The sequence below is a fragment of the Epinephelus lanceolatus genome, chromosome 2 (assembly GCF_041903045.1).
Source record: "Epinephelus lanceolatus isolate andai-2023 chromosome 2, ASM4190304v1, whole genome shotgun sequence".
Taxonomy (NCBI): domain Eukaryota; kingdom Metazoa; phylum Chordata; class Actinopteri; order Perciformes; family Serranidae; genus Epinephelus; species Epinephelus lanceolatus.
In genome coordinates, this window is record NC_135735.1 from 10543171 (window position 1) to 10568008 (window position 24838).

The 24838-nt window shown below is 41.1% G+C and overlaps 1 protein-coding gene across 7 annotated transcripts in view; it reads right to left on the minus strand.

The window, feature by feature from the left end:
• The window catches only part of nav2a (neuron navigator 2a), a 305157-nt gene that overhangs the window by 90469 nt on the left and 189850 nt on the right, over positions 1-24838 (minus strand). For all 7 annotated transcript variants that reach the window (XM_078173805.1, XM_078173798.1, XM_078173804.1 and 4 more), the window contains 2 exons: positions 17174-17291; positions 12043-12095 (listed from right to left, as the gene is read on the minus strand). In XM_078173805.1, coding sequence (XP_078029931.1) covers positions 12043-12095; positions 17174-17291 — 171 coding nt within the window. The remainder of the gene's footprint in view (positions 1-12042; positions 12096-17173; positions 17292-24838) is intronic.

A 24838-nucleotide genomic window follows, 5' to 3' on the forward strand; every position in this document is an offset into this window, starting at 1 on the left:
AAACCAGTGTTGGAAAGTGGAAGGAAAAGCTTTATATTTAGTGACTGGCTGCTCATATCGTGCTGAGCAAAGCTCACAACACAATATTGGCCACACTGGTGACACAGTCAAAACAGGATTCAAACCAAGCAGACTTTCGTCAGCAGGGCAAGGGAGAAGCAAACCATCTACACTGACACAGTTGCTATGACAGCAGCCCTGGCAACCTGAGCAGACTGCTGAGCTGTCACTGGACTGCGAGAGGATTTGATAGGCAGACAGGCTTTGTTTAGAGCCCATGTGACCCATTATACAGCGAGTGTGCTGGCTGGCCCACGTAATCACAAAGTAAACCACATAAAACAAGTCATCAAGCAGAGTCACCGCAGATTAATGATTGTGCGATCAAAGTTTACCAACTGTTGTTTCCAATGAGCAAACACACAAGGTACGGCACAAAAGATATCAATATGGCACGACCGTTGCTCTGACTGTTAGGCTGTCCTCCAGGCAAGGCAATTAAGTGAAGGATTGACTGTGAAATGGACATTTAAAAAGCATTTTACAGTATGCACAAAGGTTAAAGAGGTGCTAAATCTTTTTCAGCATGACATTTATTACCAGTGAGAGTAGGTTTATAACACGCTGAGGCTAATGTGCCACAGTGTACTTACAACAAACCTGCTTGGAAAGTACAACAGCTTAAATATAATCTCACAGCCAAGGGAGTACAGATATAGAGCAGTGATACTCCAGGTGGTTTCTAAACTAAAATACATATGAACTGTGTCCTTTGTAAACGAGGCCGGGTGTGGGCTGCATCCGGGAGGGCCCTGCTCACTAAAGATTAATGACATGATTACACTTAATATGCACCAACTAAATATAGCTTGACCTACAGCTCCCTCCATGCTTCTCCTGTTAGGAAGTATCCGGCTGTGAGGTGAGAAGCTGAAGTAAAAGCGCATCCGCCTCTATTAAAGTGTCTGATTCATGCATACAAGGTACATAGTGATGTGACTAAATCTACTGTTACTATCTCATTCGTGCTACTCACATCTGCAAACATACTTCTATTAGTAACAAGCACTAACACATTTACATTATTTCCATTTACTACCATATCACTATTAGTGACACCTACACCATCATTAATACTACTTACATCCACTGCTGTATTACTATTCGTTACATCTCCTATTATAATACAGCAGGGTTCTCCACTACCAGAATATCAGTCAGCACATTTACATCGCACATGCTTAATTACTACTTGCTTATTAATCTGTGAGATTAAAAGCGATAACCTTAAAAACTGTACCATATTGTTATCATTCAATCCAATCCTTGATTACTACAGCTTGTTCTACTCCTAGTTTAAACTCTGTGTTTATCTGAGTCATGTGAGTGTTTGCAGAGGCTGGTGCACTTCAGGTCACTGATTGAGTCGAAACAGCAGTGTAACCCCTACTGTCGTTTCAGTGACCTCTGACCCGAGAAACAGCTGTTGGAGGGGCTGACATATGCTGCTCTTAGAGGTGATACAGCAGAAAACATAGGAACGATATGAATGCAGACCTTTCTGAAATGCCTTTCTTTAATACCTCCGACCTAAACCTTATTTGAGTGACTAAATCACTCCCCGACTGTCCTTAAATCCAAATCCCCTCAAATAGTTGGAGTTTTAACAGCAGCAGCCTGCAGAAAATATGCTTTATTAAGATACCCCGTCACAAATGCCAAGCCCATCCTGCTGAGATGCTCCCAAACCCCGCCTCTCTGGGGGTATGCATACTGAAACTTCTTGTTATTTAAAACCTGCAGGGACCAGAGCTCAGAAAAGCCAGAGGAAACTATTCAACTCAACGCCATCAGCTACAGAGCCTTGGATCTTACAGTCTATGCTTTAAAAAGGCAGACCAAATCACTTTCTGTCCCTTGAGGCAATCCTCCCTTGTGTTTTCTTTTATTGTTGTATATCACTAATCAGTCTGTGATGTTCAGTATATACCATGGGTTACTGTATTTACAAAAGCTTTGTTTCAACCAAGCAGTCTTGTTCAGTTCATTTCAGTTCATTATGCATTAGAACGGTTATTTCTTCCTCGCCATCGTCAGAAGTTGTGGATGGTATCAACAGAACCCCTACATTTCATCTTGTTTGTCATCAGCCCTCTGTTGAGGTACCTAGCATATTGATCTGATACTTAAAGGTGGAGCTAGAATCACTGCAGTCCGTTGACTGGTCAAGAGAGAAACGTCATTCTTGCTTTACATGGACTCAATGTTCAAGAGAGAAGAGTACTGTCTGCGGTGGAATCATCGACCATATCTTGAGGTTAGGTTCATGTCCGTCAGCATTACGTACCAGTTCCAAGAGCACTATACCCAAAGTTTTCAGATAAAAGCTCAACTTTTCATGAGGACTCCTGATGGCTTAGGGGTCTAAGATGATGTATATGTAACTGCAACATGCCCAGTTCAAATCCAGTTGGGGACCTTTATTGTTCGTAACCCATCCTCTCTCTCCCTGTTCTTGTCACCTCTCTACTGTCAGCTATTCAAAAATAAAGTGCCAAACCACTTAAATATTTAACTCTTTAAACACCCAATGAAAAGAAAATGATTTGACCATAACATTGAAAGTTTGCTTTATGCCCTACAAAATCTTGTGGAGTGAAAATAATTATTTGCAGTTTACAAAAGCAAAGATATTCCCGCTTTTCCTTATTTAATATCACTAAATAGGCCTCCCTTTGGACGTCTGAACTGATGCTCAAGCAAAATAAGTTAGTCGAAGATGTCAGTTTGGGTTCAGTATTTATGACATTTTTTTTTAAATATATGAAATATTAATCATTGCATCTAAATCAATCCGTCTTAACCAACCAATAAAGAACAGTTATCAATTAACAGATACATTAATCAACAATGAATACTTCTGTTAGCTGCAGGCTTACTACAGTATATATACAGTAGACTTATTTACTAGACATTCAAATAAACCAGTTTCATGATAGGAATAAGAAAGTTGTACCACCAAACAAGATGAGCCCAGACATTTCCACCTTTTAGCCTTATGACTCTTCTGTTCTCCGCAAACTTTCTAATAGATGATCAAAAACTATCAAATCATGTAAAAGCAAACTGACAAAGTTTACAAAATGCTCAAATATATATACACCAATGCAGACACAGTCCGAAGAGTAAAACCATCAAGTCCAGACAACACTAAAGAGAATAATCTTGTGCTCAAACTCAAATGATCACCAGAACAAAATACCTCTAAACAAGCACAGAGAAATATCCACTGCAGATCCTGAATGACACCACTGGTAGCTCCCACCTGCCTGGACGTGTGGATGGTGTGATCTGTCCCTGCTGTGTGACTGCTCCGCCTGGCCTCACACCTCCATCCAGGCCACCGTCACCTCCTGCTCTGCTCCGGCAGCAGCATGGGGCTGGCCAGCCAACAGCCCTCTAAACAAACACTTCTTTCCATCACAGGGATGCTATTGTGTGTGTGTGTGTGTGTGTGTGTGTGTGTGTGTGTGTGTGTGTGTGTGCGTGTGCGAGAGAGAGAGAGAGAGAGACAGAGACAGAGAGACAGAGAGACAGAGAGCTAGAGGTAGGGAGGGAGTGTGTGTGAGTGTTATATATCTGAAGTAGGATTTGACTGATAGGAGCTTTTGAAGACTGATACTGAGGCCGATATTTTTAAACCAAAGTTGCTGATAGCTGATCTAAAGCAATTAATATCTGCAGTAAAATACAAAAACCTTGTTATTGTCAGAATGAAAAAGCCTCAGAGGAAGCATTAAGAATATCATGGGATGCAAAGTCTCTACTAGGGCTGGGGGATACGACGGTATATACAATGCAACAGCAGCAAATGTGTACACCAGCAGAGATTTGGCGATACCGTTTCTATCGTGGGAGCTTTACAGGGCAGGTGTCTTAAGTCAGGGCTGGATTATTGCGTGATCATGTGATCTAGTGACTCGAGACTCTTGCAAGATAATGTGATTTTTGGCAAACATGGAGGAAGAGAGTGGAGTTGTGAATACAGAAACAAATGAAGCTCTAGCTAGTTCACTCAGGAAGACAATACTTTTCATGCTCAGGCTGTAAGTTTCTCTCTCACCCTGCCATTCACTCCTGGCATGTATGCTCACTCACTATCTTTAGGTGTCATTGTCTGGGTAGGTCAGTTGAGTCATCTGCTGTTTTACAATCAACCAACAGCACAGCGACGCACCTTCTCTGTCAGCCTATCATCTTACTGCTCCTCATTTTAAATATGGTTCTTTTTCTGACGTAGTTCTTCCTTGCTGCCGTTGTGCGCACCCTCCACCTCTCCATCAACGCCTAGTCTTTATGGATTCATCAGCCTCATACGCCTCAGGAGTCAGCTCCTTCACACTGTCACTTCACAACATGATGAGCTGATATCCAATATTTCAGAATAAATATTGGCCCGATATGCTGCAGCTCTGATCTATCGGTCTGACTCTAGTGTGACGACACCAGCTTCACTGCCTAAAGCTCTCTACCATTTGACTTTCTGACTGCTGGGTCTTGTGGATTCTGATCACGCAACATCGTAGTGAGACAACGTGTAGTCAGTATGCGTGTGTATCTGTACACGTGCCTGTATCGCTGTGTGGTTACATCTGTCAGTATCTGCCCACACGTACTTTCACTCTCTCAGGAGGTTTCACAGACCACAGTTACCGGCTCACCTGCTGAACTTTGACATCTACTTAAATAATTCTCTCTTACTTGGCTGAAAAATGTACGCAGAGGTTTCAACACCTCAGGGGAGTGCTGGTTTTCACAGCTTATTGATAAAAACCGATGCACCAGCAGCTATGATGCACACATACTGATGCAAAACACACACGTCAACTTCAGGCAGTATATTCTGTCTTATTACATGCTGTTGTGTGTCTTTATTCACATCTGTAGTCACGTTATAGTCACAGTGTGTATTCTCTCATTTAATTAAGCATATTTAAACATATTTCTTCTCATTATCTCCTCATAAGATTTATTATTATTTATAAACTATTATGCTAAAACAGTTTTATATTTTCCTAATTATCCTCTCTGTGTTCATAAACAAAAACAAAAATCTCCTCTGGCTACATCAACATTTCCCCCCCTGATCTGTGAGCAGAATAATTAAAGCAACTCTGTTAATTTGTTGTCTGAAAAAGACTTTTGGGTTGTTTTTACATATTAATAAGACATTTGTGAATTTGTTTTCATTTTGACAAGGACACATTTTTCCCGAGGTTGAAGTTTCAGGAAGATGTTCTTGTATAATTTACAAACTGTTGTGTCATATCTCCTATGAATGGACTAACTGTTACTGCCGCAGATGACTCACTTAGGCAACAAATGAGCACAGCATATCTGTGCGTATGAACAAGGGGTGGACATAATAACAAACAACTTGCTGCGCATCGTGTGATCACAGTTTTACGTTTCACGGCAGTAGCTTTTGTTGCAGAGCTGTTGTATTGGATTGCATTATTCAGTCAAGTGTTTCTGTTATTTTGTCCACCCTCTCCATGTGCTGTGTCTCTGTTGCCCAGGGCTCAGCAGCTGATAGAGGTCCGTGCCCTCTGAAATTAACATTCGGGTTTGATATATTTGGTTGCTTAGAAACAGTAAATACGATTGCTCTGTTGTTTTCAGTCCATCATGTGATCACCCGAGTTCTGACCAGCTGACACAGTTGGGAATTTCTCCATCTCTCCAACACACAAATACACATAGAAAGTACCACTCCCTTAAATTAAACATTTACCAGCCTGCTGATTCATTAATAAAACAACTTTTGGGTCTTGTCCTGCTTACCTGCGTAAAGCTTCACCCTCTACAAAACCGCCAATGTTCATCTGCGTCAAGAAAGCAATGATCTACGCACCAGCCTGAATCTGTGATCTTCACTGTACAGACTAACACCACACAGTCAGAGACACATGTGGCTGTGTGCACTCAGGTTAAACAGTGGGTGTGTTCTGATTAGGTAAAAACTGCATGGCAGTTTTAAGTAACGCTGCACCTGAAGGGGATTCACAGGGTGAAAGAAAGAGAAAAGCTATGTTGTTAGTCCAGTTTAACACACAATCACAGTAAAGGGCCTGCTGTGAGGTGAAAGAGTTGTATCCTCAGTTAACATTCTTATGTGACTGTCGATGCTTGTTCCAGTCCTTTTTTCATCAAGCTCATTAAAACACCTGGTCCTGCTGGTTTCTACCTGTGGAGTCAGTCTATCTCCGTCACCTCTCTCGCTCTCTTCTGCAGCAGCAGAAAACAGGGAGGTTACAGAGAATAAACCAGTCCAGCAAAAAATACTTTTCTTCTTACCTGTAGTGCTTTGTACCAATCTAGATTGTTTTGGTGTGAGTTGCAGAGTGTTTGAGATATCAGCTGTAGAGATTTCTGCCTTCCTTCTAATATAACGGAACTAGATGGCACTCAGCCTGTGGTGCTCAAAGCACCAAGAAAAAATACATTTGGAAATCTTGACCCGATTACTCAAGATAATCCACAGACTTTGTTGTGAGCAGTTTCATGTAGGAACTATTTTCTTCAAAACAACACCTGCAACTGTATCAAGGACTAGCTCACCGAGCACCACTGAGTTAGCGTCACAGCTCAGCCAAGGAGGATGCCATCAGTGTTTACATCTCACATTGTCACGAGCACAATCTTGTCCATGAGTAGATAAACACTTCTTGGTGGAAAGAAAATAGTTCCTACATGAAACTGCTCACAAAAAGGTCTGTGGATGATCTTGAGTGACCGGGTCATGATTTCTGGAAAGAGACATTGCCAATTGCCATCTAGGTCCATTATATTTGAGAGATGGCAGACATCTCTACAGCTGATATCTCCAACATGCTGCAACTCACACCAAAACAATCTAGACTGATAAACAGCACTACGCGTAAGAGGAAAAATATGTGTTTTTGATTTTGGAATGAACTGCCCCTTCAAACAAATACAAAACCAAACTCTTTTACTCTCTTTTTCTTCCACAATATCCAGTAGAGAAGTGTAGCCTTACAACCAAAATACATGCCCCAGCCCACACGTCTGCCGCAGCATGCCCGCAGCAAAGCACGTCCATTATAATCAACTGCAGCTGCTACACTGACCACCGAAGCCACACTTGCCTGCGTGGGCACTGGGCTGCTTAACGTTATTTTTATGCGGATGATCTACTTTTTTTTCAGCTTCGCAGCCCTCCAACAGGTAAAAAATGACATAGAACTGAGTAAAAAATGAGTACAATCTATTTCAAATGATAAAATGAATACCTTATAGTACTAAAGGTAATGTGAAGCAGCAGAGCAACCTTGTCGGGTTTTTTACATTTCATTAAAATAAATCAGTCAAGTCAATGCATCCTGCTGTTAAAACGATCCACTTAATTAATTCCAGTTAATATAGCCTATGCTTCCAAACCCTGCATCATCAAGCACTTGGCAAAACTCAGTACACATACTGTGAAACTGAAGCATCCACACCCTGCAATGACAAAGTCTGTGAAGCAGGTGGAAAACCCCGCTCTGCTCCGCCTAGTGCATAGCATCTGTGCCCCATGTATTTCAGCCACAAAGCACTGCATGGTTATCCACAAATGTGTATATCTAATGGGCTATCCAAGCATTTCTAATGTAAATATAGATATGAGGTGTCTAGAATCATCTGCTGACGGCCACAAGATAATGTAATAATGTAAGAGGTCTGTTTATCCAAATTGCAAAAGACAAACATGCATTTCTTCACTTATACCTTGCAGAAAATTGGAGTTTTATTTGTTCATGTTCTGCAGTATTTGCACTTCAATCCTCATGTAATGGAAGTAAAAGAAATTTAATCAGAATTTGTGGTGATTGCAGCATCGGAAAATGTCAATAAAAAGCAGCAACATCAATATCTCTTTGAGGTAATAGCGTGCCGGTACAACATGCTGCAATTTGAACTTCTTTTGACCAATAAAATAGTCCCTTCAGATTCTGCTTAACTGCAAAACCTTGGTCCATATTATTTGGAGTAAATTAGGTAAATTAATCCATTACCATATTTTACTAGCACCAAATAAAATCAGGATAATGAACTGTTTGGCTGATGAAACATCTCTATCGGACATTGTTTAATTTCTCAGCCTTTAACAGGTGAAATCTAGTTTATTTCAGAAGCTGCTGCTTTACTGCTGCTTGGACGAGACACCCTGTGTGTGTTTGTTTGTGTGCCTCTGTCTGTGCGTGGCATCCTGTGTGGTTTTAACAGCTCAGTGTCAGATCAACACCCTCGCTCTGAGCTGAACCCACACAGACAGACGCACAAACACACAGGGGCCTGACTGGGTGGCAAAGGAATGACCCGACGATGGGGGTCCATTTAACGAGGATGTGACAGTTGTAAAAACAGCCTTTCACTACGGCATGGATAGCCAGCATGCTAATCAGCTAGCATGAGAGTGAGGTGAGAGTGCTACAGTTTATTCCACTGATGGAGCTTATTTCCATGTTTATTCGTTTAGAGACGGAGGTTAAGTTAAGTGGTGGTAATTGGCACCAGCTTTGGAAGCTTTGCAATGAAATCAAGTGCTGTAAAAGTGAGCTCTCATACTCCTCCACCCCAGCTGCCAACTAAACTCTCAGGACCCGTGTGTGTGTATGTGTGTTTGTTTTGACAGCACAACAACAGACAAAGCAGACATTTGCATAATGACTGCAGTTGCACCTGCCCTTAGCACTGCTTGAGTGCATCAGATTTTCTTTTAAAGCTAACAAACCTACTGAGATTATGCGCAGCGATCCAAAAATATCATGCACACACACACATATGCAACATCTGAGCTCATCCAAGCAAAATAAAAGCAGATTTTGACAGCCGCTGTCCAATAAACAATATCACATTGCTTGAATGCGCATCATGAAAATGTTTTTTTGTTTCCCTCTTGAGTGACACACACACACCATCCATGAACATTTGGGACAACATCAAAGACATGTTGTATATTTGGAACCACTTGATTTGTCTCTGAAGTGTCCTGCAATTTTCTTGTCTTTAAAAAAAAAAAAAAAAAAAGCTGCCATGTTCACAGATGACAGCGGAGCTGGATGTGAGAGAGGCAACACAGGATGTTGATAACAGCACAACAAAACCACAGAGAGAGGCCCCGACCGCTGAGACCAAAGAGTGCAAAACGCTCAATTACAGGCGACTGGGGGGCGTAATCAGCACTAATGGGAAAGGCCTAATTGATAGTAAGTGGGACAGGAAGTAGAGAGGGAGGTGAGCCATTTTCAGAAATGGCTTAGTGCATGCATTTCTGTAGTGGTATTGAACTGAACTCAGGTTTTATGGTATCATGATGCTGGCACACAACCCGAATACATCACCATGGTAATCTAAGCTGCAGGGCTGACATGCTCCAATGTTAATGTCAGAAGATCTGATCATAACCTGCCAACAACACAACTACTGGCCAAACTGCTCACTGAAAAAACACTGTCATTATTAACTGACTTTACAACAGAGTGACAGGTAATGAAGAGCAGTACATATTTTTATAAGTCAGCAGAATCATGTTCCAGTTTCCATGTGTCCATTCTGGTTTTAGAACAAAGCTTTAAACAAACACAGAGTTTATGACACCAAATATAAAATGATGGAGCTGCAATGATTTATCGACTAGTACTCAACCATTTAATTAATAGCAAACTACTCTGATAAACAAATAACTGATTTGAGTAATTAAAAAAGCCCAAATTCTCTGATTCAAGCTTCTTTGTTTACTCTTCTATGACAGTAAACTGACTGTCTTTGGGTTGTGGACAAACACCACATTCGAGAAAGCCTTCTTGGGCTTTGGCAAACACTGACTGACATTTTTTACAATATTCTAACATTTCATACACCAAACAACTAACCAATTAAGTGAGAAAATAATTAACAGATTGATCAGAAATGAATATAATCATTATTTGCAGCCCTAGATTAAAAGCTGCATTTTAATTGTGCAAAGTTACTTTCATTCCCGACAGTGTGGAGGCTTCTACACTAAAATACTATCAGTGCAGCTCAAAATAACATGAGGCGACTTTGTAAAAAAATAAAACGGGAAACAAATTAAACCCTCTGTTGTCTATTATTATAAAAAACAATCCACATGCTGTTAATTAGCTCCCAGTAAATTAAAAATGCAACGTTTTGGTCAGATAGCCCTTATCAGGCATTAACTGTCTTCTCTGCTTTGGCAGAAGAAACAGTTTTATATTACTTTTAACTCTATGCATCATACATTCATTACTGTCAGTTCATCATAAGATAAATAAATATATTCACTTTGTACTAAAGACATATTATTCACCCTGCTTTTATTGATAGCCTTACTTTAAAAATATTTCAAGTGTTTCCATTGTTTCTTATTCTATTCTAGATGTGTGATTATACTGTGAACATTTCACCTCTTTCAATATCAGATTTTGGTGTCACTAGAACCAAATTTTCCTATGGGTATCACATTTCCCATTAACTACTTCATTCAGGTTTGTGGTGATGTCACTTGTAATTAACAAATCTGCCTCTTTCACATGAACACTCTCACAGCCCGACAAGAAAACCTTAAGTGTACTGAGCTAACTAACGATACCAGTAATCCAGGATGACCAATGTTTGGTTAGTCTCGCTCACTGGGCCGACTCTCACTTTGAGATTGGAGAAAAAATGCCCCGGCTGCTTGTATTTCTTTCAACCAATCACAATTGTTCTGGGCGGTGCCACAGCAATGGTGCGCTTGCAAAAATATTGCCGACAGGACGCGAACCATGGCAGATAAATGGCTACATCCCAGCAAGATCAAACACCGCAAAAGTTAGTAAAGGACGTGTTGAAAACTGCTACACAACCGGAGGTGGTAGGGCGGGACTTCAGCGGGTGGCTCGTTCTGCCCAATAAGAGGCTGATCCATGCAGCGAACTTCCGCCCACTCAGACTAGTGTTTGGTTAACCCAAAGGGGAAATCTAGCTTCACTGAGCGCCGCACTATGTACAGAGCCCAGCTCTACATTGTCATTTATGTTAAATTGAGAATAGATCCTAACTGATATGCTTTGAGGCTTAAATATCAACAAAGGTCGAGAATTTTCCAAAGCTTTTAAATTAAACTGGCACCATAACTTATGAAATGGCAAACAAAGAAACAGACCGCCATCAAAAAATGAAAACAGAGCACTTTAAAGTACTAAAAAAGCACTAGAAACCAATCTAAATGACAGGATACCCTCACAAGTGTAGTAATATGGGCCCATGTTCACACTGAAGAGGAAGGGTTCAGTGATCAGCTGTGCTTCCACCTCCTCCTCAGTTGTTAACTCTCGGTGTGTGTGTCTCTCTCTCCCTCTGGTGCTTAGAGAGGCTTCACTAGTCTGGCTGGTGGCCAAAAATAGCCCCCTCAGCTGGCACACTGGCCCAATTTACGACCCTTCACATTCAGCGGAGGGCAGCCCTGCCCTGGGCACTGTCGGCTCATTTCCCACAGAGAACACAGAACTGTGAAAACACCGAAATCCCACCAGCAGCGTTACAAAAAAATCCCACTTGCATATCTGCTAAATGTCACCGTGGACAAAATCACATCACAACTGGTTGGAAACATTTTCTTTGTCATCCGCGCCGATGCTCCCTGCCTGCTTTGACTCCCGGAGATGAGAGGAATGCTCTCTTCTTTTGCAAGTGTAATAAGATGAGGCAAAACTGGCCCCAAAACCCAAAGCCTGGGATGCTTTCAACTGAGAGCCAACTGCCAGAAGTCTGAGCCAGAGGTTTTACGGACGGCAGCCCGCAAGACCACAAAAGTAAAAATAAATGGAGTAACTATTCACCAGTGACTTCTGCACCACAGCTCCCAGCGTGGGCCACATGAGACGGTGAGATAGATGGCACATCAAAACGGTGTGTGACTTTACACACAGAAACACACACAGAGGTAAATTTCACAACAGCCTGTCAAAACAAACTTAGAAGGTCACTTACCATCTGAGAACGGCTCTTGGGACAGCCATTGATATCTCCAATCTTCTCATTGGCTGGGGAGAGACAGAAAGAGGAGGCAGAGACAGAGAGATGAAAGAAGAGAGAATTAAACTGTTTTCAGGCGTGTTCAGTTCATGTAATCCTCTCTTTTATTTCCAGTGGAGATCCCTGAGTGTGTGTCCCAGACAGTTGCTGGCTGAGTGAGGAGAGCAGAGGTGTTCACGCCGGTGACTGTGACCCCCCTTCTCTCCCCTCCCGCTGAGACATGAAACACTATCTGGTAACAGCAAATGGGAACGGGGCCGCTGGGGGCCCGGCCGAGATGTGTGTTGTGCTGCTTCTTTTCAAAGGGTGTGTGTGTGTGTGTGCGTGCGTGCGTGTGTGTTTGGTGTCGAGGATTCCTCCCATCTATTAGAAACCCAGCCCACAGCAGCTGAGACACGATCGTCAGCTCACAGCTGACAACTGTGCCAACAACACAGCCTCCTCCATCAGGAGGCACGGTGGGGCCCACTGTGTCGCTCCAGCTCAGGACCAAACACTGCACCACCTTCACTGCTAGAAAAAACTCCTCTTTCTCTCTGGTGAATAAACACAGTGTCTTTAATGTGTTCATGTCAACTTCTAGTAATGTCACTTTGATTAATGTCAAGTTGTCATAATCAAGACAACCCAAACAATGTCAACTTGTCATTACAAAAACCGAATGACACTTAATAACAGCAGTCATAAACGTTTATGACATGTAAATAATGTTCATGACAGGTTCATAACCATGTCATGCCACAGTTATGACAGTGTCATGTCACTCTTATGTAGATATTGTCAAGTAAACTGTTACCAGTCTAATAAAGTTATCTTAATGCCAATAACCAATAATGAAGTGTAGTGATGGCCAATGAAGGGGTAGATGTGTCCACTTTATTTTTCTTCTGTAAAGTAACTTTTGACCTTAACATCTGATCAATTCATTTAAAAGAAATCAAATCAAAAGAAAATCTGATGGGTCGTTGTACACTCTCCCCCTGTATTGTATAAACAACACGTCCTTATCAAATAATAAAGTGCGGAGGAAAGGCTTTAATGATTCCTGGCAAGCTTCATCCAAAAAAAAAAAAAAAAAGACGTAAAGAAGTAAAATAGCACCATATTCTCTTTAAAAGAAGGCATATTATGCTAATTTTTAGATTCATACTTTTATTTTGGGATTCTACGAGAGCAAATTTACATGCTTAAATGTTCAAAAACACTTTATATCCCTCATACCGTCTGTGCTGGAACACCTGTATTCACCCTCTGTCTGGGATGCTCCATTTTAGCGCCTGTTTCTTTAAGCCACCCTCCTGAAAAAGCCCAGTCAGCTCTGATTGGTCAGTGTTTCCAGGTTTCGTGTATTTATGCCATTCTCTCTGCACCATCATTACAGCCAGGGGAATGACTGTAATGGAGTAAAGTGTCACTGAAAAACAGTGAAAAATGACCAATTTAAAGCAAAATCTTCACAACTGGAAATGTTCAAGCAGAAATATGATTCAATATCGGGGAGAAATTAAAAATACTGGCAACCAAGATTACTTGTTTTCCAAGTAGCTACATGATACATAACTATGTAATGTAAGCTCTTGCAGTAACTTGCCTGGAGCAGATGACCACATAAAGAAACTCTTGTCTTTGTTAAGTACTCAGAACAGCCTGAAGTCTTAGGTTTTTGCTCACAGTGATTACTTTTACATATGTCTACCTCATGATTTAAAACTTAAAGCATTATAACATCATGACAGAAAATAAGGAAAAGCATATTATGTGCTCTTTCAGTGTGTTAAGACATTTAAATGATTGATGATTTAATGCTACTACTGTTGGCGTTGGTTAGTGTGCTTCCTGACAAATTGCACACTGTGGTGACACCCACAAGACACAGCTACTCTGTGATTTTGAGACACATTAAATGTTCCAAAAATAAACAACACACTAACCAGACACATTTTGCCTGGCTGACTAGTGCAGAGCAACGGCCTACAAACCAGCAGCCAGAATGCATAAAGGCTTCCTTGAGAAGATAAAAAGTATCCCAGGACTAGGAGCTAAAGAAAAAGCAAAATATCTTAAAAAGCCTGGCTGAAGTTTGTAGGACAGATTAAAACAGTTGCCTCAAGGACAGTTCATAGCAACTTTACTGGCGTCCTTGATCTGGAGGTTTCCCACTTCCAAAGCCCTGACCTTGAGTGCGGGTTGGTCAAACAGCTAAACGGGTGCCATATCCGGTCCCAGTATGGCTGTTCTGACACCAGCAGGCTGCTCTAGTTTCACTGGCGATTATGTGGTGTGAGGTTTTTTCCCAAGGGATGGGAAGCAGCAGGCAGAAAGGCGGTCAGAACAGGTGAATGGAGGGCTCCGGCTCGTGTTGTTTTAACTTAAGAACGGGGCAGCAGTGATCAGCTGTTGGAGGGTATATATTGTATGTCTGCTTGATGTTGTGAGAATACTAAAAGTAGTGGATGAAAAGAGATCATGATGTCTTGGCACTACTCAACCACATTTTTAGGACTGTAGAAACATTTTAAGAGGACTGTGACCGATAAACCAATACAACCAAATTACAGTTTTACTTTATGAGCTCCCCAAGAAAGTCACATTTAGTACTAGTGAAGTATGAAGTGTCACTGACCAAACACGAGCCAACAAGAGAGACATTTTTTAAACATAAAAATAACCTGAAAACAATCAGCAGATTATTCCTACTTTGCAGACAGGAAGACATTTCTGGCATTTTCAATCCCCCTGTCCACATCTTTACATCTCCTTTCATGCATCCATTCAAAAACTATAAGGATGCACCGATTTATCGGCTTAACATTCCTATCGGCTGATATCTGCCTTGTTGACTGTCATCAGCCTATCTTCCTGTTATGTCACATCAATTTCGCACGGACTAAAAAGCAGGGCTCGAAACTAATGGCCACAAACTTAAATTAATGAGCTGGTACAAGAGGAATACAATGACTGTTTGGGAAATGGGCTCTGTGATCTCACGTTGTGTGACAAGATGGCTAGTAGCAGCCAGCGTCTGGTCCTCCCATGGACAACAGAAAATGTGTCTGGGACTAACAGAGATCTTCCTTGGGACACCTTGGGGTCGAAAGCAGGAAGTAAACTCTCTATCTTCAGCTCACAGAGGTTGCAATGAGTTACAGTATGATGTGTTCAAGCTCTATTCAATAAAAATGAGCATTAAGTGAAGGTAAATGTCGTAAAATGTAGTTTTTGGTGAGAAACTTGAATAAATACAGTCGTTTTAAGGAGAAATTTGTTGATATTTTCCCAGAAATATAAAATAGATATTAGACAGGACATTATGAGATATATATATATATATATATATATATATATATATATATATATATATCTTTAAGATGTTTTCATGCCAAAGGTTATATTAGAGGTTGTCTCATTAATTTGTATGATTGAATTTGGACTCATTCAAAGGTCATGAAATGATGGGCTTTAATACTTTAGAACAGTTCAGTTATGCAGTTATTTTTATAACAAAGATTTCTTTGTTTCCATGGCACAAAAGGGTGACTAAATAACAACAAAACAGAATAAACAACAATAAAAAACACATCAGTGTCAGTATTGGCTGTTGCCTATCTCCCAAACTGTTATTTTAAACATCAGTATCTGTATCAGCCCTGAATGTCAAAATTGGCGCATCCCCACCAATCAAAAGAGCAACTTTTAAAAAAACAACACAATGAATCTGTGTTGTTTTCTCGTCACATGCAAAACATGTGTCAAACAATACTCTCACTGTTATATTTATTACCTCATAGTCCTGCCTTACACAAGCTCAGCTACTCCACATCCTTCACCCAGGTGGGCAGACTGACTGTTAGAGTAGTTGAAGCTTCTACACCCCTGGAATAATCAAAATAATTTAAGCAGCCAACATCATGGCAAGAAGCAGGAGCCAGTGTTATGGTATAAGATTAGAGGAGGAGGCCGTCAAGCATGTGATGTAAACACATTTGACATACAAAATGCCCTGAGCCCGATCCAACTCCCAAAAAAGAATCACATGCAGCAGATACAGTATGACAACTATGCAACAGTGAGACTCCTCTCTGTGTGCAGGATGAGGCCGCACAGATCATAGGAAGTATAAATGTGGGTCAGACACAAGGGGGAAGAGCAGGAAGCAAACAGAGTCAGTGACATGCTGAGTCACCGGTCAGCTAGTGTCAGACTGCTTCAGCCTCAAGGCTGTCTGCGCATGAAATGACAGGCTGAGGACGGCTCGGACATAATGACAAGGCTGATGATGATACAGATGAGGGTGAAGGTCAAAAACACAGAGGAACAGCATACTTTTACAGGTTGAATATCTTCATATGCGGTTGGCACATAAGGTTATGAGACACTTTTAAAAGACAGGTAAATCAATTCTAAAATGCAAGTCAATGTGAAAATGACATTGATTTATTTGGGTTCTGATAAGCTGATCGACACATTTTCAGCAATGAGAGGGGGTGTGTAATTACACGTAGTAGAAGACATCTTACAGGTCACTTCAGAAATTTGCTCTTCCATCATTTGGAAAGTTTTTAGGACTTCCCTCATCTGTCTGTCCTTATCTGCAGTTTGTTTAAAGATCATATTTCTGTAAGCCAATAACTTAAAGTAAGAATTAGACAAGTCATTCATACTAAATCTCACCACACACCAGATCCTTTAAAGTTTTTCTTTGTTTCTGAATGAGTTAAAAAAAAAAGTTTTTGGAGCTAAAATGAATCCAACTTCTTCAAGTTCACTCATGAGCATCAAAGCAAACCTGACAAAGATGGATTTTAACTACTATAATAGTATTTTGTCCTGACTCTATCATCACCTCATGGAAGAAAGTTATTGCATCAGGTAGTTCAAGAGTTAAAGGATTTCATTCTGTAACATGAAATCTATCTTGCAAAAGAAAAGCTCCTTATTGGATGATGGTGTAGATATTTTTCTTGGTTAAAGGTTGGTAGCATCTTTAAAAGTAACTAATGATGTGTCACTTTTTTTCCCAGCAAACACATGATCAGAGCTGGCCTCCTTTTGGCAGACTTTGGAATCAAATGTGTGTTTTCCTTACCTACGACCTGTATGATCTCAGCCAGCAGCACTCCGTCTGCGATATCTGTTTGTAGGTCCTTGATCAGACGCTTGTGTCCTGACTTGGCAAGGTAGTGATTGGCCCAGTCCGTGTAGATCTGCAGTCAGACACAAACACAAACCGCGGTGTTCAGTTATGAGCCAACAAAAATAAAATCCAGTCCAAAACAGGGGCAACCCCATAAAGTCGTCCACGTGTTTCAAACTCCATAAACACTTGAAAACTACAAAAGGTATAAATGGTTGAAGCAAATTTACGACTCTAATAAAATAACAACATGGTTGAATGGGAGCCGAGTAGCCCTCTTTCTTTTGTTGGGGCTCCGATCTGGCATATATCCGCGTGGTATTCAAATTGGGGCCATTGTGCTCAGCCAGGGCATTCATCTCGCAGCGCACGGCGGCTGTTTTCAATGGGCCATGCTGACATCACTCTCTGGGGACAGAAAAGGCCCTTCACTGCCTGGGGGGAGGAGAGGAGGGGGGCAGAGCAAGCATCTGAATAATCTGAATAGCTTCCTTCATAATTAGTCGCCAAACTCTTTCTATTTTACTCCTTCTCTCTCATCAAGAGGAGTGAGTTTCTATTTCTGGTGAGTTAAAAAAAGGCACACAAAGGTTGAAGTGAAGTAGCACTGAACATTATTCCTAATAAAGAAGAAGTTATTTTTGAGAAACTGATGCCTCATGAATCCATGTCGATTTGAAGCATTGTCAGGCTTGTCTGTAATCTGCAGAGACTCTGTTTAACAAGTGTAACTTCAGAGCAGTTTGTCTCCCACAGGGATCTGGAACATGTGCGATGGCTCTGCTAAATTAAGACACCGCTCCCTCTACAGTATGTCTCACTCTCCTTTTCACACATCCCCGAACACTCAGGTGAAAGAGATGACAGAGGAGAGACAATCAGGACGATTTAGTAACCAAGTTACAGTCAGCTCCCTGCAATGATGTGATTTCTCCAGTGTCATGTAAATGGGAAATCAGATTTTTCAAGCTGGATTTCTCCTGGATAGAGCAGATCTCTTGGCTATGTCCATGTGTCACTGCTCTCCTGCTCTTTATTGTGCACATATGCATTACAGAGTAACTGAAAGTCAAATATATGTCTGAATATGACCTCTTCCACAGTTAAGCATTATTTGTAAAATCCAGACATATCAACACATCAATATTATATCAATATCATGATATGAGACTAGATACCATCTTAGATTTTGGATATTCTAAATGTTATCTTTTCCTGGTTTAAAAGGCTGCATTACAGTAAAGTGATGTAACCCTATGAACTTATCAGACTGATCTCGCTGTTCTTTTATTTTTAATTACCTACTCAGTCATTATGTTCACATTACTTTTGATTATTTATCAGAAATCTCATTGTGTAAAGATTTAATGAAAGCACCAGTAATGAACCCCACAATATCATTGCAATATTGATACTGAGTAGGCTTGGGCGGTATAAAGGTATTACCGTATACAGTATATTTAGAAATCCTGAAGGTATGATTTTCAAAAATACGTCAAAAATACAGACACTCCTCTTTCTATTAAAGGTCCAGTGTGTAAGATTTAGTGACAACAAACAGTGAGGACTGCAGACTGCAACCAGCTGAACCTTCTCCAGGTTAGAATTCCTTTACTGTTCATTGTTCAGGAAGCTTTTATGAGGAGCTAAGTTATTCACAGAGGTCTCTTCCTCTCCAAAACAAACAGACCAGGGGATTAAGACCGGTTAAAGAATAGAACGGTTTCACATTACAAATGAGCGTTTCACCAACGCTGTTTGGCATGTCAGAGACGGGTGGCTTGCCCACCACATGCTAGTGTGCTCTCCTTTTTTCTGTGATAACTTAAGATCCAGACAATCCAGATTTTCAGCAGCAGCCAAATTATCTACAGAGGTCTCTTTCGCTCTAAAATAAACAGACCCACTGACGTTAGTCTCGCTCACCAGACCTTTCTCAAGAAAAGAAAGGTCTGGCTGGGCTGACTCTCACTTTAAGATTGGAGAAAAAAACGCCCTGGCTGCTTGTACTTCTTTCAACCAATCACAATCGTTCTGGGCGGTGCCACAGCAACGGTGCGCTTGCAAAAATATTGCTGGGGGGAAACAGGTTTTGGTGTAACACGCCCACAAAAATATCGCCTACAGGACGCGAACCATGGCAGAAAAATGGCTACATCCCCGCAAGATCAAACACCGCAAAAGTTAGTAAAAGACGCGGTGAAAACAGTTGAAAACTGCTACACAACCGAAGGTGGTAGGGCGGGACTTCAGCGGGTGGCTCGTTCCGCCCAATGAGAGGCTGATCTATGCAGCGAACTTCCGCCCACTCAAACTACACTGACGTAAACCGGTAAAACACTGAATAAAGCAGTTTCACATTAAAAATCAATGTTTTTCCAACACGTCGTGGAGGGGCTTCTAACTATAATGGCCGATGCAAAAACACAAATGGCCCCATCTACAGCCAGTGTGTGGTTTGTCCATTCCGGGCTACTGTAGAAACATGGCAGTGCAACGTGACAATCTCCATAAATGAGGATGCTGTCCCTAAGTAGATATCAACAGTTCATTCTAAGGTAACAAAAATATGATTCTTATTTTCAGGTGATTATACACTACAGAATACATAATATATTTAATTTCTGCCAATATATCTTCCTACATCCGACACACTGGACCTTTAAACTGATACGAAATGCTGTATTGAGGCGATGTACTGTAGTGCACAGCATGCACCATCAGAGGACAGTCTCTATGAGTGGAAGAGGCAGCTGAAATGAGAAAGATGGCAACTGTGAATGGGATAACGTTACAGGAGTAGTAAAAAGCCAGCCAGCAACTGCAGAGGCAGACCACAGGGATGGTGATTGTTGGAACAACGGAGGGACTAACCAAGATGGTTTCAAACCTGTACCATACATCCTGGTGAAATGTTAGGAGGGTATGAAGGTATGAAAAATAGATACCATCCAAGCCTAATATCAGGGTACTTGGTCAAACATATTGTGATGTATGATTTTCTCTATGTCGCCCAGCCCTAACTGTAAGTGAAAAATATGTCCACTGACTTACATGACTCTAAAAATAAGTAAAATAAGGTCGAGGAAGGAGGAGAATTATGATTACTGACATGCTACACCTATATAAAAATGTATGTGTCAGCAAGTAGCCACTACACAATGTATAAATGCGTGGTCAGATTTCCTGTGTAACCTCATTTCTCCCAGTTACCTAGTTTTTAATGTGCGTGTCAACTTTCTCAAGAATTACTGTGAAATTCAAGTGCACCTATTAGTACTGAATGAGTGCACAGCATTGTTAGGGTCAAACCTTAGCACAAGCACACACACACAACACGCATGGTGGTGAGTTGTGTGACACGGTCGTGACCCTTGTTTCTTTTTGTTTGCACTGTAAACAGACCCGGAGCTTTTCTGCCATGCTACTCATCAGATGAATCACGGCTCTCATGATGGCTTACAACAGGTGTGCACACTTCAAAGGCAAACACACACGCACATACGTATACTCGTCTTCACACACAAGCTCAGGAGCAAAAGGTTTATGAGAGTACACGACCACACATTAAACACAAAGAGCCTTGGAGCGACGTTTAAATCACACAGACTGCATACTCAAACACAAATGCACTGTTATAAAAAGCCTTTTGAGTGACACACAGAGCTAAAAAAAATCCTTCAAGCTGCCTGATTAGACTCTATCCTTTCAATTCACACCCTCAGCTGGTCATGGAGAAAAGGAAGTGCAGTCTTCAGGAGCTTTTTGTGTGTGTGTAACTTTTCTTTGAAGCAGTTTCAGGCAGGTAAATTGAGGGGTTGGAGTGTAATTAAAATCGGGGTGAAACAGGTAGCTGTCAGTCACAGAGGTAGAAACCAGGGTGTAGGGGGGTTAAACAGCCTGAGGACAAGCAGGGGGGCACGGGGGGGTTGTAAAAGGAAAGAAAAGGGGAAGTGGGCAAGTCACAACAGGTTGTCTTTTAAGTTCTGAAAATTAAACTTTTCAAAACAGTTTTTGTCTCTCTGATGTCGTCCTCTCAGCCAGAGCATCAAGCCCAAACTTTCAAAGTGATATCTCAGGAACTGGAAGAGGAAACATCCAGGAAGAAATTGTACAATGGACATATAAATGCTCATAGCGGATCTTTTTGGAGGTGAACAAATCATTGTTTAATATATTAAGAGTAAATCAAATGATCATGTCTACTATAAAAGACATTGTCTGCAGTTCAACTTCACAGAATCACCACCTACTCTACTCTTGTTTTAGTTTACAGCAGATTAACTGTATAGTCACATCTCACCTCTTTCAACAATCTTGTTTCTAGCAGCAGCTGGTAGCTATTTTCAGCATACAAGCTCAGATAAACCCACTGTATTCTACCTGTCCAGCACCAACCAGCAGAAATATTGTTGGTAACAAACGTTAGTGGCCAGCTGGTTAATTTAGCAATCTAGCAGCTAAATAGCCAGATGTTTTTCTCAGGAGTTGGTGGAGCAACCCATTCACCAGAAAAAAATGTTGTACTTTTCAGCAATCCATGGAAACGTTATATTTGAAGGTTATTATTTAACAGATACATTAAAACTTGATGTTTCTAACAACACTGTGTTTAACTGTTGGTTATGTTGAGACACAAAACCAACTTTGGCGAGGTTAGGAAACAATCATGTTTTGACTTAAAATACCCACATTCGGCGGCACGAAATACACTGGAAAAGCAGTGACAGGTTGCAAAAAACACCCACATGCAGCTGCACAAAAGTTGCTGGGTAAACAATGACAGATCGCTAAAAAACTACCATGTTACGTGCAAAAAAGCCACGGCAAAAACGGCAATGGATAGCTACAAAACACCCACATTCAAAGGCACAAAAGCAGCTGGAAAACAGACAAATAGTTACTAAAAAACACCCATGTTTACAGCACAAAAACTGCTGGAAAAGCAGTGCCAGGTTGCTGCAAAACACCCACGTTTAATTACACAAAACTCATTGGAAAAGTAGCGACTGGTCACTTGAACAACAGCCATGTTCGTTGGCACAAAAGCCACTGGAAACGCTGACACTGGTGTCGTTGTTTGTTGGACTCAAACATTGGTCTGCAGCAGTCTGCAGCCATCTCGCCTCAATGTCATGCAATCCACTGGCCCTTTACCTCCTGATGACAAAGTCAGCTTCTGTCTACGTCACTTCGTCACTTTAGAAATGATAATATGATATGTATAAAATAGAAATATGGCTCCATATGAAAACGCGTGTTCCTCTGTGTCTGCTGAATGTGTAAACAGGCAACTGTTAGCTAACAAGTTAGCCATAAGGACCACAGAGGCCAAAAACATAATTTAATGAAGCTTTGACTGGCCTACCATCCTTACAAACTACTGTGATCAGTTGCTGGAGAATACAGTTTAATCAAGATGCCTAGCATGTGAAAGCAAACTGTAAACACAAGGGATTAATTACTTGTAACCAATATTAATGAAACCATCACCAGTGAGGCATAACTAGCACTGCAGTCCATCCCACCAGAGACCAAATTTTACAACATCAGTCACATGTCTGCAAATCAAAGACCTAAAAAAGACATCATGCATTAATCCGGATCATGTGTGTTTAACCGCATCTTTATTGTAGCTTCTGTGATCCCAAAATTACTTGAAAGGTCACAGAAAGACAAGGAGAGGAAAGGGTGGGGGCAGATGAGAAGCAGGCTTCAGATCTGAGAGACATTTTAATAAACTGCATGGTTAGTGGAGAGGACTTCATACTGACTCAATATCTATCAGAATGAGGTGACACTGACTCCGGCCTAGTCTCTGCATCAGATCAGAGGGAAGCCCTCTGCATATTGAATAGAAAATTTAATCAAAACTCCCCATGGTGGTAAACGACTGATGAATTGATATTGTAATTATGTGGGTAAGAGGGCGGTGGAGAGGCTAAGTGCTCGGCATTATTACTTCACAGTCCAGGAACTGAGCTCAATTTCAGGCCATTTCTGTGTAGAGATGGCTGGTGTACATCAGTGCATTGTACCAAATTAAATGTGTATGAAGCATCTTGTATCAAAACCTGACAAGTATAAAAGTTGGCACTGAAAGATAAATCAGATTCTTATTCTTTGTATACTTATTCTGCAATCAAGTGTTTCATAATCTAAATATGGACTAATTACCAAGTTAAGATTTTAATTTATTTAGGCAAAGTTCTTGTTTGGCTGCTTGTGTAAAGGCAATATTTATCACTGCTGCAATGACTTCAAGATTGTCTTAATCTGTTAAATGGAAAAGGAAAAAAATCATAAAAACTATATCCTGCATTTCTGTGTGATGTATATTTGTTCATTTGGGTTTCATCCAACCATCTTAATTAGGCTAAACAATCACCTGCACTGCAGACTCTAAACCTCCTGTCCGTCTAACAGTCAGTGGCACAAGTTCCAAACAGGATACAGAAATAAATAATAAGCGCAACAAGACCTTACTCCTGAAACATGACCTGTAATGTCACTGCTAATATCATAATAATAGCATCACTTGCATCCATATGTCAACACAGACTCACTGAGAGATCCCTATCAGTAAGTCTGATGTTTAACAGAAACATTTTCCAGGAGGGAAAATCCCTCCATTCCCAGAAACCTCCAGTAATCCCGACCCTCTTCTCGTGGGATTGAGGGTCTTTTTTAGGAGCTGTAAATTCATGTCAGGGACATTCCCGTCACCAGAGAAAGCAACATGACACTGAGTCATTCACACTGTCAGGACCATTTGGAGAATGTCGTATGTGGCCTGTCGAGGTTATTGACCCCAAGCTTTGGGTATTTGAACAAAATCTGGGCATCCTTTTTAACACTGACATTTAATGGTGAAGTCCAAAAGTATATGAACAGTAACTCAGTGTCTAATTGTTTTTGATCTGAACTTCAGGACATTACATTTGGAATTAAAGAATTATGTTAAGATCAAAGTGTTGACTTTCGGTTTTAATTAGAGGGTGATCATGTCCAAATTGGACCAGTCTAGAACTTAGAGCCCTGAAAACATGGACATTGTGACATTCATCTAAACTCAGATCAAAGTCTAAGACTTGTAAACAACTGACCATGCTTCATCATGCATTGCATGAAAGCCAGGATCCATGTGCATGCTCACATAATAAGGTCCAATTTAAGCCTTCAGAAGTGACACAGAGTCATCTCTTCAAAGCTTGTGACAAGCAGCCATGAGTTACTCATTCAGACAGCTGCGCCTTTTTATTTCTCACACAAACACACAGATCTGCTTCATATCCAGCATCCCCGCTGCCCCAGCTTGCTGAGTCACCAGGCTGGCGTGCGATGCCTACAGAAAGGCATGACGCACACAGGCCATCCCCGCAGCGCTGGGTCAGCCTGAGCGGAGAGAGGGTGAGGGCAGCCAGGGCATCAAACTGAGAGCGTGCCCTTGAGTTGAAAGAGTGAAAAGTTAGTTTTTTGTTTTAGCCGGATGGCTCAGCTGCAGATGCAGAGGCGTAAGTTTAGCAAATGTCACGTTATATAATGACTAAGGGTGATTATACAGTAGGAGGAGCTACACAGATGTGCTTTAGAGCTTCTTGTGGCTTCTTGTGAGTG